The sequence below is a fragment of the Sorex fumeus genome, unplaced genomic scaffold (assembly GCF_029834395.1).
Source record: "Sorex fumeus unplaced genomic scaffold, SorFum_2.1 ptg000037l, whole genome shotgun sequence".
Classification (NCBI taxonomy): domain Eukaryota; kingdom Metazoa; phylum Chordata; class Mammalia; order Eulipotyphla; family Soricidae; genus Sorex; species Sorex fumeus.
In genome coordinates this window covers 46,435,348-46,451,570 of record NW_026606094.1, presented here as the reverse complement: position 1 = coordinate 46,451,570, position 16,223 = coordinate 46,435,348, and the positions used below count along the sequence as shown (strand labels likewise).

General features: G+C 36.5%; 1 protein-coding gene across 9 annotated transcripts in view; it reads right to left on the bottom strand.

Annotated features, from left to right (window-relative positions):
• Positions 1-7,665: 7,665 nt before the first annotated feature.
• Positions 7,666-16,223, bottom strand: part of PPP1R9A (protein phosphatase 1 regulatory subunit 9A) — a 337,678-nt gene continuing 329,120 nt past the window's right edge. For 4 of the 9 annotated variants that reach the window (XM_056118127.1, XM_056118126.1, XM_056118130.1 and 1 more), the window contains 5 exons: positions 15,412-15,610; positions 13,299-13,418; positions 12,439-12,462; positions 11,111-11,293; positions 7,666-9,764 (listed from right to left, as the gene is read on the bottom strand). In XM_056118127.1, coding sequence (XP_055974102.1) covers positions 9,555-9,764; positions 11,111-11,293; positions 12,439-12,462; positions 13,299-13,418; positions 15,412-15,610 — 736 coding nt within the window. In that variant the 3' untranslated portion in view covers positions 7,666-9,554. The remainder of the gene's footprint in view (positions 9,765-11,110; positions 11,294-12,438; positions 12,463-13,298; positions 13,419-15,411; positions 15,611-16,223) is intronic. The other 5 variants (XM_056118129.1, XM_056118134.1, XM_056118131.1 and 2 more) reach the window with 3 other exon arrangements.

The following is a 16,223-nucleotide window of genomic DNA, read 5'->3' as shown; positions in this document are numbered from 1 at the left end:
AATGAACATAGAAGTGCAGATGTCATTTAGACTATACTTTTTTTGCCTCTCTGGGATACATTCCTAGGAGTGGTAGTGCTGGGTCAAATGGGAGCTTAATTTCTAATTTTTTGAGAATCGTCCATACTGTTTTCCAAAATGGCTGAACCAGTGGAAACAGAGATAAACAAATGGGACTATCTTAAATTAAGAATCTTCTGCACCTCAAAAGATATAGTGACCAGAATACAAAGACAATCTACAGAATGGAAAAAGATATTCACCTAATACCCATCTGATAAGGGGTTGATATCAAGGATATACAAAGCACTGGTTGAACTCCACAAGTAGAAAACATCCAACCCCACCAAAAAATGGGGTGATGAAATGACAGAAACTTTCTCAAAGAAGAAATCCGAATGGATAAAAGGCACATGAGATGGTGATGGTATTTTTTTTAATTCTGATTTGCTGTGGAGGCTAAGGAGAAAATAATAGATAATAAAAAGAAGGGAGGTCAATAACCTTTGAAAGGTAGCTTCTGAGAGTCCTGATAGCTTAGGAAGAAAAAAGGTTGACTATCATTAAAAAAAATAAAACCTGAAAGATGCTTTTAGCTTCAATGTCATGGAGGATTCTGCCTTCATTTTCCTCCATGTACTTTATGGATTCAGGTCTGACATTGAGGTCTTTAATCCACTTTGATTTGACTTTTGTGCCTTAAGTTAGACAGAAGTCAAAGTTCATTTTTTTTGCAGGTAGCTTTCCAGTTTTTCCAGCACCACTTGTTCCACTTCACATTTCTTTCTCCTTTATCAAAGATTAAGTCATCATATATTTGAGAGTCTAGGACCAACCAAGTGTAAACAAACATAAACAAATGGGACTACATTAAACTAGGAAGCTTCTGCACCTCAAAAGAAACAGTGACCAAAATACAGAGACAGCCCACTTAATGGGAAAGAATATTTACCCAATACCCATAGGATAAGGGATTAACATCCAGGATATACAAGATACTAGAAGAACTGTACAAGAAAAAAACCTCCAACCCCATCCAAAAATGGGGAGAAGAAATGAACAGAAGGTTCCTCAAAAAAAAAAAATACAAATGGCCAAAAGGCACAGGAATAAATGCTCTACATTGCTGAACATCAAGGAGATGCAAATCAAAACAACAATGAAGTATCATCTCACAACACAGAGACTGGCACACATTCAAAAGGGATGCTCTTTTACTGTTGGTGGGAATGCCGACTGGTCTAACTTTTTTGGAAAACAATATGGGTATTCCTTCAAAAACTAGAAATGGAGCTTCCATATGACCCCACAATACCACTTCTGGGAATATATCCCGATGGTACAAAAAAGCACAGTAGAAATGACATCTGCACCTGTATGCTCATTGCAGCACTGTTCAAAATAGTCTGAATCTGGGAACAGCCCCAGTGCCTGAGAACAGATAACTGGTTAAAGAAACTTTGCTACATCTACACAATGGAATACTATGCAGCTGTTAGAAAAGATGAAGTCATGAAATTAGCTTATAAGTGAATGGTCATGGAGAGTATCACGCTAAGTGAAATGAACCAGAAATAGGGACAGACACAGAATAACTGCACTCACTTGTAGAATATAAAATAACATAATATGAGGGCTGAAGCACAGTGGGTAGGGGGTTTGCCTTGCACGCAGACGACTTGGCCGACCCGAGTTAGAGCCTGGCAAGCTACCAAGAGTATCTCGCCCGCATGGCAAAGTCTGGCAAGCTACCCGTGACGTATTCGATATGCCAAACACAGTAACAACAAATCTCACAATGGAGCCATTACTGAGCCTGCTCGAGCAAATCGATGAACAATGGGAGGACAGTGCTACAGTGCTACAATATCAGACTGACACCCAAGGACAGTAGAGACAAGGGTCAGGAATATTGTTCCATAGTTGGAAGGCCATCTCATGAGCTGGGGGAGAAGGCAGATAGAATAGAGAAGGGATCACTAAGACAATGATGGTTGGAGGAAGTGTTAGGAATGGGAGATGTGTGCTGAAAGTAAATAAAGGACCAAATGTGATAGCTTCTCAGTATCTATATTGCAAACCTTAATGCCCAAAAGTAGAAAGAGAGAATGGGGGAAATTGCCTGCCATAGAGGCAGGGGGAGGGTTGGAAGGGGGATATACTGGGGACACTGGTGGTAGAAAATGTGCATTGGTGAAGGGATGGATGTTTGATCATGTATGACTGAAACTCAAACATGAAAGCTTTGTAACTGTATCTCTCGATGATTCCATTAAAAATAAGTAAATAAAACCTGGCCAAAAAGGTCATCTGTTTTCCTGTATTTGTCTCTTTGAAGGTGTAGTTTCTAGACTATATTCTTAGTGATCATAGCCTCCTGTTGTCAGGAATCACTTCTGGCTCTGTATTCAGGGATTACTCCTTATGGGGGTCAGAAAATATCTGCAGTGCTGAGGACAGAACTTGGTTGGCTTAGTGCAAGGCAAGTTCCTTACCTACTGTACTATCTCTCTGGTCCAGACTACATTATTTTTGGGGGGATGTTCAAGAAGACTTTGCAAAGCTTTTCTAGGCACTCGATGTGCTTCAATCACTTTAAAACAATATTTTGTCAATAAACTGAGAATTGCCAATAGTTTAACAACACTGATTTAAAGTAATAAACAGGAACATTTTGTTTGAATTGAAAAACACCTTTCCTTATGTCAGGATTAGAGTAAGCCTGATAAGAGCTCAATTCTCAGTGAGGCTACTCACAGCTCAGGAAGTTTAATTTCTCTGAAATATTGTTATGAAACTATCATTTATTGAGGGGCTTACATAAAACAATTTACCTTAAAAATAATTGCTTGATTTCAATAGGGTAATTATAGTCTTTTAACAGAATAAGCAAATTCTGATACTCCCTCGGAAAGTGAATACAAAGAAATTTTACATAGCTTACATTTATGATTATTCAAAAAAGTATAGATACTTCATGAGGGATTTCATAACAGTCAGGAAGAGAAAAAAAAAAGCTTTATTCACTTATTTTCTAATGTCCAGATCTAAGTTTTTACACTGCAAAGGCATAGTTGTAGACTGTGTGTGAGGAGAGAAATATTAATACTCATTATTTGCTATGTTTAAGTTTTCTAAACATTTTTTTGTTGTTTAGTACTAAAACTGGTTAGAGAAAGTTCAACTTCTGAGATGGCTTTACTTTTCAGTTTCTTGCCCTGTGAAAGGCTGCCTGCTTAATGGATTTGTTCCAGACGTAACTGATAGGTATTAGAAATTGTCATCATGAAGATGTGATGGGAACAGAGAGATGGATGAGAGAATTTCTTCTGGAAGCTCTGATCTTGGAACTTTGTGCCCAGTTCCATAATTATGCTTTCAAATGTAACTGTAACTACCAATTTACACTTTATCAGGGCTAAAATTTATTTTTAGTTTCATTTTTATAGAAAATGTGCACTTTGCTCTTGATTGATAGACATATTTTGACAGTTAAAGTAAGTTTTACCCCACCAAGGCTTGTTTTAGTTCAATGAAAGACAAAAAATCACTTCCACAAATCTTATTGTATTTCTCTTTTTATTGCATTCATTGCCTAACAACAAGAATACTCATTGGCAAGAAATTTATTTACACTAACAAATTAAATTTAATCACAGGTATTTTTAGATTGGTCTGAAAACAAAGGACCACCATGATATTTTGCTTTAAATGCCCCTGAAACCAAAGATAAGAAATGTAATTTGAAATGAAACAATCTAGATTAAGTACATATTAACCAAGCACAAGAGAACAATTCAGACGTGGCACTATTGTCTCTTCCATGCAAATGATCAGACTCCAAAATGTAAAAATTAAAAGTTTCAGATAACATGCTATCCATACTTACTGGGCTTAAATTTTTTTCAAACAACTTTTTCCTTTAGTGGTATGTAAAGAAAGATTGGAGCTCAATAAACTTCTTACAATGCAACAATTCATTTTTTTTTCAGCTTCTAGTTTTTTTAGTGATATGCAGCAGGTATTTTAGTTGTTGAAATGCCACTTCATCAAAAATACAAGAACAAAAATCTAGTAGTGATGACCACAAATAATATTAAAGAACACATATACATGTATACTTAAGGGATTTCATGAAGCATCATCTAAATCTGATGCTGTTGGGAGGTGTTGCCTAGCTGGAATGCCACTTTATTAATAATCTCTTTTTTATGGTAATGATTTTTTTGGCCAATTTCTTTTCATGAATGAAAGATTATATTTGCAACAGATGGTTTCAGTGTGTAAATAAAATTGCTTAAATAAGTAGAAACACACACTTTCCAACAACATTTTCATGCTTACATATACTTTCATTAGATTTTTCAATAACTTAACCATGCCATCACTTAGCAAAAGAAGTAGATGATCAAGTGATGGCGACACTGCCATCAGAGAGCCAGTGGTTAGTGACTTCAGCATCACAAATGCAAATATACCATTTTAGAGTGTGAGCAAATACACAAGAACACACAGTACAATTTTTAGTCTGAGTAATGGCAGTTGAAATTGCCCAAAGCCTCATAAACTTCTGAGCTTCAATTCAGTAATTTACAGTCTTGACATCAAAGCATAATCAAACATTTGAGGAAATTTTATCTTACTAAAATATCAAGTATCTAATAAATCAACTTTACCAAAATATATAAACATGTAGGATAAGTGCATTTAGTAGAAATACTTACATTAAAAAGTCTCTTAAAATCTTATGAACCATTCAATGTATACACAACACAAAAAAGTGGCTATAAGGCTATGATTACTGCTCGAGATCCTAACTGACATGACTAAGTTCCATATGCAAATTTTATGCCAGGTGATTGCAGCAGGTGTGTGTGTGTGTATGTGTGTGTGTGTGTGTGTGCATGTAAAGTGGGAGACAGAGTTACACACACACATACACACTCACACATATATAATTCTGTACATCTACACAAGTGGCATGCACACTATTAAGAAGTTGCCTCTTGTTTTCTTATTCCTTATTTATTATTCATTCATAAATCATTTGGGGGTTGGATTTTGGGTTAAGAGTCAAGGATTGAAAATCATCTTTCTTTTCATTCTTACTCTGGAGATCTAGAAGCAGGTCACATGCTATGCTTTGTCCACACCCTTACATAGGTGAACCTTCATTTAGCAACCATTCCCTCAACACAGCCATACAATCATACAAAGACTCTACTTAGATGATAGAATCTGATGTTTTCATTTTCTGGAGGTCGGGGGCTGGAAATGGATTCTTTAGGGTTTTTCTTTGGCCACTAATTTCTTGGCTAGATCTAATCTATGCTGCTACATTAAGTTTAATACATTTAAATCATGTATTTCATCTGGTGTTATTTTTTTTTCCCCCGTAGTGTTTTGGACCAGGACTAAATTTCCTCAGACTTTAAATATTGAAGACACATATAAACAAAATCTGTTTGCATACCCAGATTAGTTTTCAGAAGTGACTTCAATGAAGCACATTCATATTTCATAAAACTCTACTTTCTTGTGAGAATATATTCCCTACTCTCACCCATAAGAACGAAACCAATTCTTGTAGAAAACATGGATATTTTATTTCTGGATGTTATCCTTAAGTGCTTTGCTTTAAAATAGTGTATAGAGGCAGGTCTTTGATCAAAATTTGAAAAGACTAATTTTAAAGCAAAAACAGAACTTTTCTTTTCCATTTTACATTTTCATACCAAAATCTAGCATTACGTAGTTAACACAAACTCTACTGACCTTCATCCATATCAGTGAAATGCTTATCATCTGCAGCTTGATTGGGACAATAACTTTGTTCAAATGGAATATGATAACTTTAAAATACCTCAAACTAATGAAAGAAATATAACGCATCAACAGTGCAGAAATTCCTTTTAAATTGTTGGACACAACAATTTTTAGGATTCCGTTTAGAATTTTCCTGAATACTATTGTTAAATACTGAGATTTATCTCTTGAAAACTGGTTCCTGATAACCATTAACACTTACATTGCATTTATGTGGGATTACAATATCCATATAAATGCGAATTTTTATTTCTCTTTTAAAATATCATTTTAAAGCACATTCTAATCCCAGTACAAAATGAACCAAGATGAGATTATTTGTTCTCAGCTAAAATACACAAGGGCTGATTAAAGTGCTAGGTCACACAACCCATGACTTTTTTACATCTTGGGCTCAGGATATCTATCTTTAAGACTTGGGCTCAGGATATCTATCTCAAGACTTCAAATCAGAATTGATCACAGGAAAAAAGTCAGCTACAAGGGTTAATTTAGTTTTTCTCTTGTCAGTTTCCAAGAACTGTTGAGGGTTAAAATGCTTATGAGATTGGGAAATTATTGTCAACCTAGCACATAATTGTTTTATTGCTGTGAAACTAAAAGTGAACTTCAAAAGGTGTTAGAAAGGCAAAATTAGATTTTTGGTCTTATGTGTCACTCAGGAATAAACTTTTGATTAACGTTTAAAAAACAAGAATGAGAGAACTATGGCATAAACTATTACTTTCAAGGATATGGCCTTAAATTAAAAAAAAATCTGTAAGATAATTAAAGTATTTTCATGGAAAACCCTTTATCCCCAGACACTTATCTCATACAATCCTCTCTGTCTAGTTTGGCCTCACTCATATTCCCACCCACCCCACTCCCTTCCCCCCAAAAATAAAGCATTAACTAGACTGCAAAATGCTTTTGTCTACTGCAAGAGTTATACTGAGCTGTGATTATAGCTCACAGTAAACAGATATTTCTTTTTTGTTCATTTTCTGATAAAAATGGAAGATACATGAGGCAACAATTCTGTGTTAAATTTTTTTAACAATAAAAAATCATAGCATAAATGTAGAGATTGTGTAAGACACAACAACCTCAATTAGGAATCATGCATTAGAATTAACAAAAGAAATGAGGAAAAATATGTTCATCTGAGGTCATTTTGCTTTTACATATCTTTATGTCAACCAGCTTACATTTTATCTTTTACATTTTATGACTAAATCAAGTGCCTTTTACAGTTTCAGCAGTTTTGAATAATAATGTTAAAGTAACTCATTAAGATCTAAAATTATCATAGCTTAACTTAAAAATCAAAATAGTTAAAATATGAACTAAATTATTTAATGAATAAGAACTTGATATAATAGTATCTCTTGGTCATTGATCTAAAGTATATAAATGAAGTTAAAGTACAGTAGTTCTAAGACATTTAAGAAAATGTAATATTATAGATCATAAATTAGGTGTAGAAATGGGAACATGTAGACATTTTCAGTATATACATCCATTTCAAATATTATCAAAGTGTAAACATAACTTAAGACAATTATCCTTCATTTTCTACTCTTAAAATGAATACATTAAAACTTCCAGTGTGATCCAGCTCACTTTCTCCTCCAACAATAAACAAATATTTAAAATAGAAAACACAATTATGAACAGATTTTGATTTAGTATTTTAGAATTAGAAAAGATTTGCTGAAGTTTGTAATTGATCAATAGTGGTTTCTTGTTTGCCATTGTATTAATAAATGGCAAAGCAGCTCACATGACAAAATATGAAGAGTATCCAGTATGGCAGCTTCCATTATACCCAAATAAAGACAGACAGAAAAATAGACATAGTGACATGATGTTACTTTATGTGTTTCTGAGGGCTTAGTGAATAGGCTGAAAGAAAGCAGACAATACTCCTGTAGTAAACAATAAATAGATTCTAGAGAGAAACAAAATTATTATAAATTTCTAGTTTAGATAATTCTACATTCAGATCCCCCTTTCTTAAAAAAATCACAATGCTCAAAATATGAGATGGAGTTAAATTGGCAGGAACTCGTTTACATAATCTATTACTTGTAACCTTTCAGAACATTTCCCCCAAATTCTGTGCACATAACATTTCCAGTAAAATGTGAACAGAACCAAACAGAGATCCTCACATAGCAGAGGAAGAAAATATTGTCCAAGACTTTATTTGGCCTGAAATCTTCACTTGAAACTCGTCCCTTGGAAAGTGGATGACCTCATTTTTATAACCAATGCAGGAAAGAAAACCAGATACATGAATTACAAAAAGCAAAAGAACATTAAACTACAAAATAAACACTAAAACTTGCTTCTCTGGTTTAATTTATGCAAATCCAAAATCTCTGTAACTATTACATCTATTTTTGCCTATCATTTGAAATTTCTCAAGATGAGTTTATTTTCTCCTCCAACTTGAATTAGTTCAACGAAATACTGAAATCCTTAATGCTGGCTTTCAAATATATAAATGACTCATCTGCTAGGCTATATCCTAGGTACTATCTTAAAACAAACTTGAACTGTCAAAGTGGAACCCTTTAATGCATGGAAGAGAATGATTCAGGAAAAACCATTCAAAATATCTCTAATATACAACTGACAGTTCCTCTTTACAGAACATTCCGTGTACTCAATAAAATTGTTTCTCTGGTTGCACATTACTCAAATTCGAATTCTCTTTAACTGGCATTTCTATTTTTCTTAAAAGTACATTTGTTAAAACACTGAGCACGCTTGGGAAATCTTGAGCAGAAAATATGGGACGAGTTCCTGATTGTGTCATAGAGAGGCTGAAGACCCGCCAGAATGTTCCCCCAGAGAGGAAACCTGAAAATGTTGGTTTCCTTAAAAATCAATTTCCTGTTCAATTTGTTAGTGGGGGTGGGTAGGGTGGAAGAGAATCTCTGTGGTGTGTATGAATGCTGCTGAAATTACCAAATATACAGCAGTAGAAAACTGAATAAGTGAACCCAACATCCCATGATGTAATCATATCTGATTTTTCTCCTTTGTTCAGCTAAATCTGGAGGATAAATATTATTAACCATTAAGACCTCATGGTAATAAATATGACCACATTCTTAAGTATTTTGCTCTCTTCTGTAGTTAACACAAGATTAATTCTCTTCTCTCTTGCCAACACCCAGCAAACAATATTTTGTTTGCCTTTTGTCACAATAGGTATTTGGCAGAGCACATGCTGCCAACATGGCATAGAAGGGTACCTCTCCTGCACACTGGAGTAGATTCTGAAGCCTCAGCCATGCAGACATGTGCAGTTGTCCCATTTCAGGATCCCATACTGACAGTTCTTGGTGCTTCATTAACACAATGGGGGTGTGGGTGTGAGTGTCAGGGCTGGACAGAGTTGCCCTGGTCCTCCAAGTGACACAATCCACCCAAAACAACACACGATGTTGGTAAGTAAGAAGGGAAAGAAATACAGTCACTTGCATTTCTCAGACACAAGATCCATGGATTTGTAAATAAGCCAAAAGAAGTTTGGGATTATTTTAGTTGGTTAAAATGAAGAGTATATTCTATTATTGCAGAAAATGCAGTTACTCCACACACAGTTCCCCAGTCTGCCTACAGCAGCAATACCCCACCATCAATCAGTTTCTTCATTCACTGGAGGAAGGTAGGACAGGAGAAGCTGGAGAAGCATGAACCTTCCGCTCCCCTCCCCCCACATAGAACGTGTGTTACTGCTCACCAGCACCCTCACTTGCTGCCATCATCTTTTCAGTCTTTTTGGACTTCCTCTGCATTTGCTCTTGTTCCCTCTTCCTCAGCTTTTCCCTTTGTTTTTCTATTTTCTCTTGAGCCTTCCGAGCCTTCTCCAGAGACACCTTCATTTCCTTCAGCTTCTTTTTGACCAGGGCTCGATCCTGGGATGACGTCATTCCAAGAGACTAAGAAGAAAAGCCCCAAAACAAACTCAGTGTGAAACTGTTGACCCTTGAGCCTACAGTATTGCAACGTCATAAATAAATTTATCAATAGCAAAAGAAGTAAGAGGTCCAAGCTAACCAGAGAGCTGGTTACAAATGCCCCAAATATGAACACTGGAGTGGGGGTGGTCAAACTGGGATCTGCTTTTTTTTCTTTGCAGCAAAGCACATCCTAAACCTTTTCATGTAAACGATTTCTGAGTTAGCATTCAATGAAAGAATGAATGGAAAAAGGGCACAATTCTGATTCTCTACCTTATGGGCTGCAGACATTTATTGGCAAAAGTATTTCCAAAGTCATCAATATTTTCAAAAGATAGATGCAGACCCCTGCTGCCAGAGCAGCCCTTCACTAAGGCAGAACTGAAAAAAATAACATTTTTTAGCAGTGTATTAATTCATTTCACAATGAGATCCAAATATGTTTTTGGGACCAAAATGTTCCTATCAGTCTGAGTAGCCATTCTCTCCCTGTAGGCAGGCCTCTAAAGGAAACCTGATTATAATAAAGAGGTTGTTCGATGAATTTGGAATTCAGAATAAGCGAAGATAGTTCACATACTCTAAATGTTCCATGACCTTCAGAATCAACAGCAGGAAACATCCATCTCCCCAACAGGGACAGCCTTGTCAATGGGGCCTTCATATTCACAGGATACTGACTGATTGCTAACCTTTTCAGGACTGTCAAGAGATACTCATCTGCCCGTCAGCTCAACAGGGGGCCATGGTGGAAAGGAGGGTGGGCGGGCGGCAATTTTTTTTTGGATGTTTATACACAGGTTTGGGTGGGTGCCACCTCAGACTCTAAGGTAGATGGACTTAATGCGTGACAATGAGGGAGAAGGGGGGCACTGGGAAGATGTTGTCTGCATGATCTGGGCAAGAAAGTTCTGGTGAGAACCTTCTTGCTTTGGAGTAGTGCTCGGGGAAAAGCAGAATGGAGGAAAAATGAGTACAGAAGGGAAGATTCATGGATCTGGGTTTTCACTTTAATGTAACAAAAGAGTCCACGATGGTCAGTATTAAAACTGACAACCACAGAGGGGGTGGACAGAGTTAATACTTGAACCATGTGTTGCTAAGTGAATCTACAGAGTCTTTAGCCTACTGTTTGATCTAGATCTATGATGGTCTTTTTGAGATGTGGTCTGCTATTAGAAATAATTCAATGTCCTTTCGTTTGCCATCTGCTGTGAATTGTTGCTCAGATATGCAGAATGCTCATACCTAATGAAAGCATTTTAGGTGCTTGTGAGTAATATAAATTACACCTCATAACCTCAGAGTGATAAATCATTCTTTACCTTAAGTTTATTTCCATCCAACTGCAGGAGTTGCTCTCCAGTGATGTTTTTGGCACTGAATTCAGACACATACTGCTCCAGATTTAGGCTCATTAGCCAGTGAGAAACCTGCTGCACACTCCATTCATGCACGGCCCGATGCTGACACTGACTGTGTTTGGGAGACTGTCCGTCATCAAGGATCTGGGGTAGGAATGTTATGCAGTGTTGTTAAAGGACCAAAGTGCCATGGCTCAGCATGGTCTATTATAATAACAAAGGAATTTATTGCCCATTAAAGCCACATTGATTTTTAAACCATTCATTGATAACTCAATTGTTTGAGTTGCATCGAGTGCATGTGCATCATATATACATCTGTGTGTGTACATATACATACACACAGTTTAAAAGGAACATATTTATTTACTTCACATTCTTAGGCACTTTCAAATTAAGAAGTTCCCTCTAGTAAAGAGTAATTATTGATGAAGGGAGCTTAAAACAGAAAAAGAAAATCTAATGTTGCAAAGAAACATTTTGGAGTGGTCATTACATGAAAAAAAAATAAACACCTCATTGATTTCTATATGCAATCCATCTCCCTACATTTATTCTTTTATGAGACACTTGAAATATGTGGAAATGTATCTTTGCAAATATTGAATTTTCCTTCACTTAGATGAGAGGGTATTAAGCTCCACACATAGGGGAAATTTTACAGCTGTTGCTTCATTGAAGTAGCCAGTAAATCTGTGCAGATGACAGGATAGGTAATGTTCTTTATTAATTTTAATAAACAAGGAGACCAAGGTTCAGAAAATCAGGGTTATCAATAACCAAAGGGCCGGTAAGTGGTATAGCACAATAAGTGTTGTTGTGCACTTACTCAGGTCTGTCCAATGCAGAATATTACATTTAATAGTGAAAAGAGCAGCTCGATTCCTAGGACCACTAAGATGAGAGCAGAAGGTGATGACATAGGGCTTGGAGGAGAGAAAGAAGTCACCATGGTGACCCATGCAGGGAACACAGAGCAGGGGATGGCAAGCTGAGATGAAGATGAAGGATGAAATCAGAATGAACCATGTCAAGAAAATGGTAATGGGAGTTACAATGCAGGACTCTGGAAGTGGAATCTGGGGTTAACCCTGACTCAGAAATATATTTTATGTTTTAAACTAAGAGAAAAAGACAGGGGCGTTGAGTGAAACTATTTAAGACAAAAAAACCCTTTCCACTCTAAAGTAAAGTGGTTTTGTATTGTTTGACTGTTAAATCAACTGCAAAGAGAGAACAAATTCAAACAATACTGCATAAGCCACCATACAAGCCCAGTGATAGCTCACCTCATCATCTATCATATCCAGGCTCTGAGTAAGGGAGCAAAAAAGGAATCAAAAAGAACAGTGTTATAGAAATAGGAGATACAAGATATTCAGTACATACGTAATAAAATTAACATCAAGTAAGCCTGAAGAAGATGGGCAAGAGAAATAGTTTCAAATAAAATATCACATTATAAAGGAATATTTATGAATAAGTATTTTGAGTGAAAATATATTTCTGACAGTTCCTACCCTGCCCAATACAAGTGTCATCACCACCACATTCTCTGTTATTCTTTATTTATCTCTTGGAGAACTAATATAATAAATTGGACACAATTTATCTTCTGAGGATACATAGCAATGCCGAACTGATCCAGGACCTACTCACCCAGTATCAGTCTCCCCCCGACCTCCAATGGGAATTCCCTCTCCCCTGTCCACTGTAGTGATTCTCCACCAGGGATCCTGTCCATATAGAGGGCGTAAGAGGGTGTATCAGAATCTTGGGGAGGGGGCACTATTATAGGAACATATTGGGAGAAGGGGAATGGTTATCTGTAAACTTGAGTGTGATTGTTCCCTATTTCAGCTCTTCAGTGCCCAGCCTCTGATCTCCACATCTGTTTAGAGTTATCCTATTTGAATCACAGAAAAAATCTGAGAAGGTTCCTGGACAGTTTAAAGGGGTTTAGGGATGATACTCTGCTTTTACGTTGAGACACAGGAAGAGAAATCATGAAGGTGTCATTGCAAATATGAAACCAGAGTCTTGGTAATTTATATATAAATCTAGTCTAAAAAATATTTTTCCAGTGACAGTTCATGAATAAACATGCCTTATCTGAGAGAGCAGATCGGTCTAAGTGCCAAGAACATACCTCATCTGATGACAGTGCTAAGGACTGAGAGAGCCCTGGAGTTTTGGGTTCTGCTCCGAGGCCACTCAGATCTGCCGAGCTGGTGCTGCTGGGACTGAAGTCATCATTGAAGGTAAAATTCTGTGAAAGGAAGTGAAACTCAGTGTTAAGTGAGCACTGTGAGAAAGTCAGAGCTTGGTGTAGTTGCACCTTCTAATTCCTTTTAAATCAGCTTAGAGGACATTCATTTTTGGCTAGGCAATGACCTTCAGCAGGGCAGTGATGGAGACCTGTGTCTTGTGCAAGTGGTAGGGAATTCTGGGTGTGATTTACATTGAATGAAAAGATGAGTATTTTGGAGAAATGATTCCTCAATTTCTCTTCAAGAGTGCAGCATTCGTTATCCTCTGCAACTGCTCAGAGGAATAATATTAATCAGCCTATCTTTGTTGGACCTAATAATGATGAGTAACAGTGTAAGTGAAAATATAAGATGGTGTGGAAAGCCTGAGTTATTGGGAACAGATGGCAATCCATACTAGAAAGGTAGCTTGAGCACTCCTGGGAAAGATCACTTGCTGTTTGCCATGATAAATACTGTGAGAAATGGCAGATACTCTCCTGGATGTAACCTTCAGGAAGATGAGTTCTCGGGGAGGTCACAATCTGATAATACACTAGTAGTTGAACCCTAAAATACAACTCTTGTATAGCAACAGCGGAGTGCCAAAGAAGCTAAGCACAATAGACATGCATTTCCAAGTAACCCACTGGGGATGCAGAGGTATGCAAGTAAAATTTCCCTAGAATGTCATCAAAATTTTCAGTGGATATTAAAGTCAAATAAAATAATGATGAACAAACAAATTAATTGTTGCATTTGTAAAGACATTTTTAAAAAGGCTGTAAGTTTTCTAGCACAAGATGACAGTAGAATTATTCAAACAACATTTAGATTTCTCAGATTCATTACAGAAATGTTTCAAGGCCAATGTGTTTTACTGTTGTCAAAACATTCATTTTTGGCTAGTATTTCTGGACTGACAGGCTTCCCAAGAACTCTAAGCACTTGACCAACACCATCTTGTTTCATATTCCACTTCACTAGGAACTGGATGGTTAGTTTTCCAGAAGGTTCCTGTGAATTGAGTTTAATTTAGTCAGTTGTCAAAATAAGTACTAGGCAAGAGACTGGAAAATTTAGTACCAAACAAATTCCAAAGTTTGCTAAAACTTCAGAAAAGGAGACGGAGTCAGAGTTGGGTTGGTAGAAACATTTAAGCAGAAGGCATTTTACACAGCACACTGCCATTTAACATCATCACTGGAAACACAATGTAAAACCAAATCAAAACCCTGTGAGTTGTTGACCTCAAGGAAATAATTAAATTCACATAACATTAATCATACCTTTCTGTTTGAAAAGGAAAAGTGAACACAGATAAAAGGAGCCCAAATGACATGTGAAAGTTAGCCACTGAATGTTTCAATACAAAGTTAGGTAAGATTTGCATTGTCATGCTGGAAATAACTATGATGCATTAAAAATAAGTAATTCCCATGCAAATTGTTCCTAATTATGCTCAAGTTAAAGAATTTTGGGGATAGAATTTTACATTTTTTTTAACATGGAAGTTTTATTTAAAAGAAGAAATAAATAAGGGTGCTATGCTAGCATTCGTTTGTCTTAAAGGGTTTCACTTAAGATGTATTGAACACATGTTTAGTATCAAATTTGTCTTCAAGTAAATCTTGATGAGCATAGAAAAATAGCTTTGTAACATAATTTAAAGAGGAATACTTGGTAAACAGATTGATCATATTGTTCTAATTTAAATGTATCCTTCCCAGCATGGCTTAACTCTCAAAGTGAGATTAAACAGCAATATATGAAAAGACAGGCAAACCAGAGTAACATACAATCTAGAATAGAACAGTATTAAAGAAGGTGCTGGTTAAATGAGGTTTCCTTTTATCCCACGCAAGAAATACCATGCATTGTTTATTGCAGTGTTATCAAATTGGTTTCTTGGATCCAGAGTATACACACAAGTTGAGAATGCTTTCCAAAGATTGAAGAGAAGAAAAGATTTGGGATTTTCTTGTTTGCTTTTTTAATCCATGTGTTTTCTACCTTGGACCCCTTTTTATCTGAAATTAGAGTCTCAGGAGAAGGCTGAAGGGGACTCGTGGGTGAAGGCAGATTCTTTAAAGAATAGGATCCTTTTCGGCTTTCATTAAACCAGGAGAAAGGCATGCAAGGTGAGCGAGTGGAGGCCGGGGTTGGGGAAGAGGGCTTCGGTTTCCAGTGCTCCAGCCTGCCTCGGAAAATCCTGTTTAAGGAAAGAATGAGTATATTAGACAAAGAAAAGACACATATAACACTTAGCAAACTAAATTCTGTAAGGACTCTGAACACATTTTGAAGTCAGAGTTTAAACATTGTCCTATACAACAGATAGAAAAAAAATTGTGTTTAAGTGAATTCTGTAACATTCAACACTGCATTGTTACTGCCAGAGTGATTTTAGTTTATTTGTTTTGGTCATAGCCAGTGTTATACATGGATAACCCCTTTGAGTTCAGAAATCACTCCTGTGCTGGTGTGTGGGTGTGGGAGGGTATAGGGAGAATTCATATTTGATGCTGGTGATCAAACTCTGGTTAGCTGATTGCAAGGCAAGTGCTTTAACTCCTTCACCTTCTTTTTCTGTCCTGCCGTGGTGAATTTTTATGTGATGAACCTAAAAACTCAACACAGGAAATGGTTTTTCACAAACTGTTATTAGGTTAACCATCATAGGACTCCCCTTTACTTGGGTCACATATCATAGCTCCTGTTGTTAGTTCATAACAATTCTCTGAAATTTAATTACTCTGAAACTTCTGCTCCTAGGGGCCTGACATTAGGAAATAAAATATTTGGTTATAGGGATATTTCAAGCT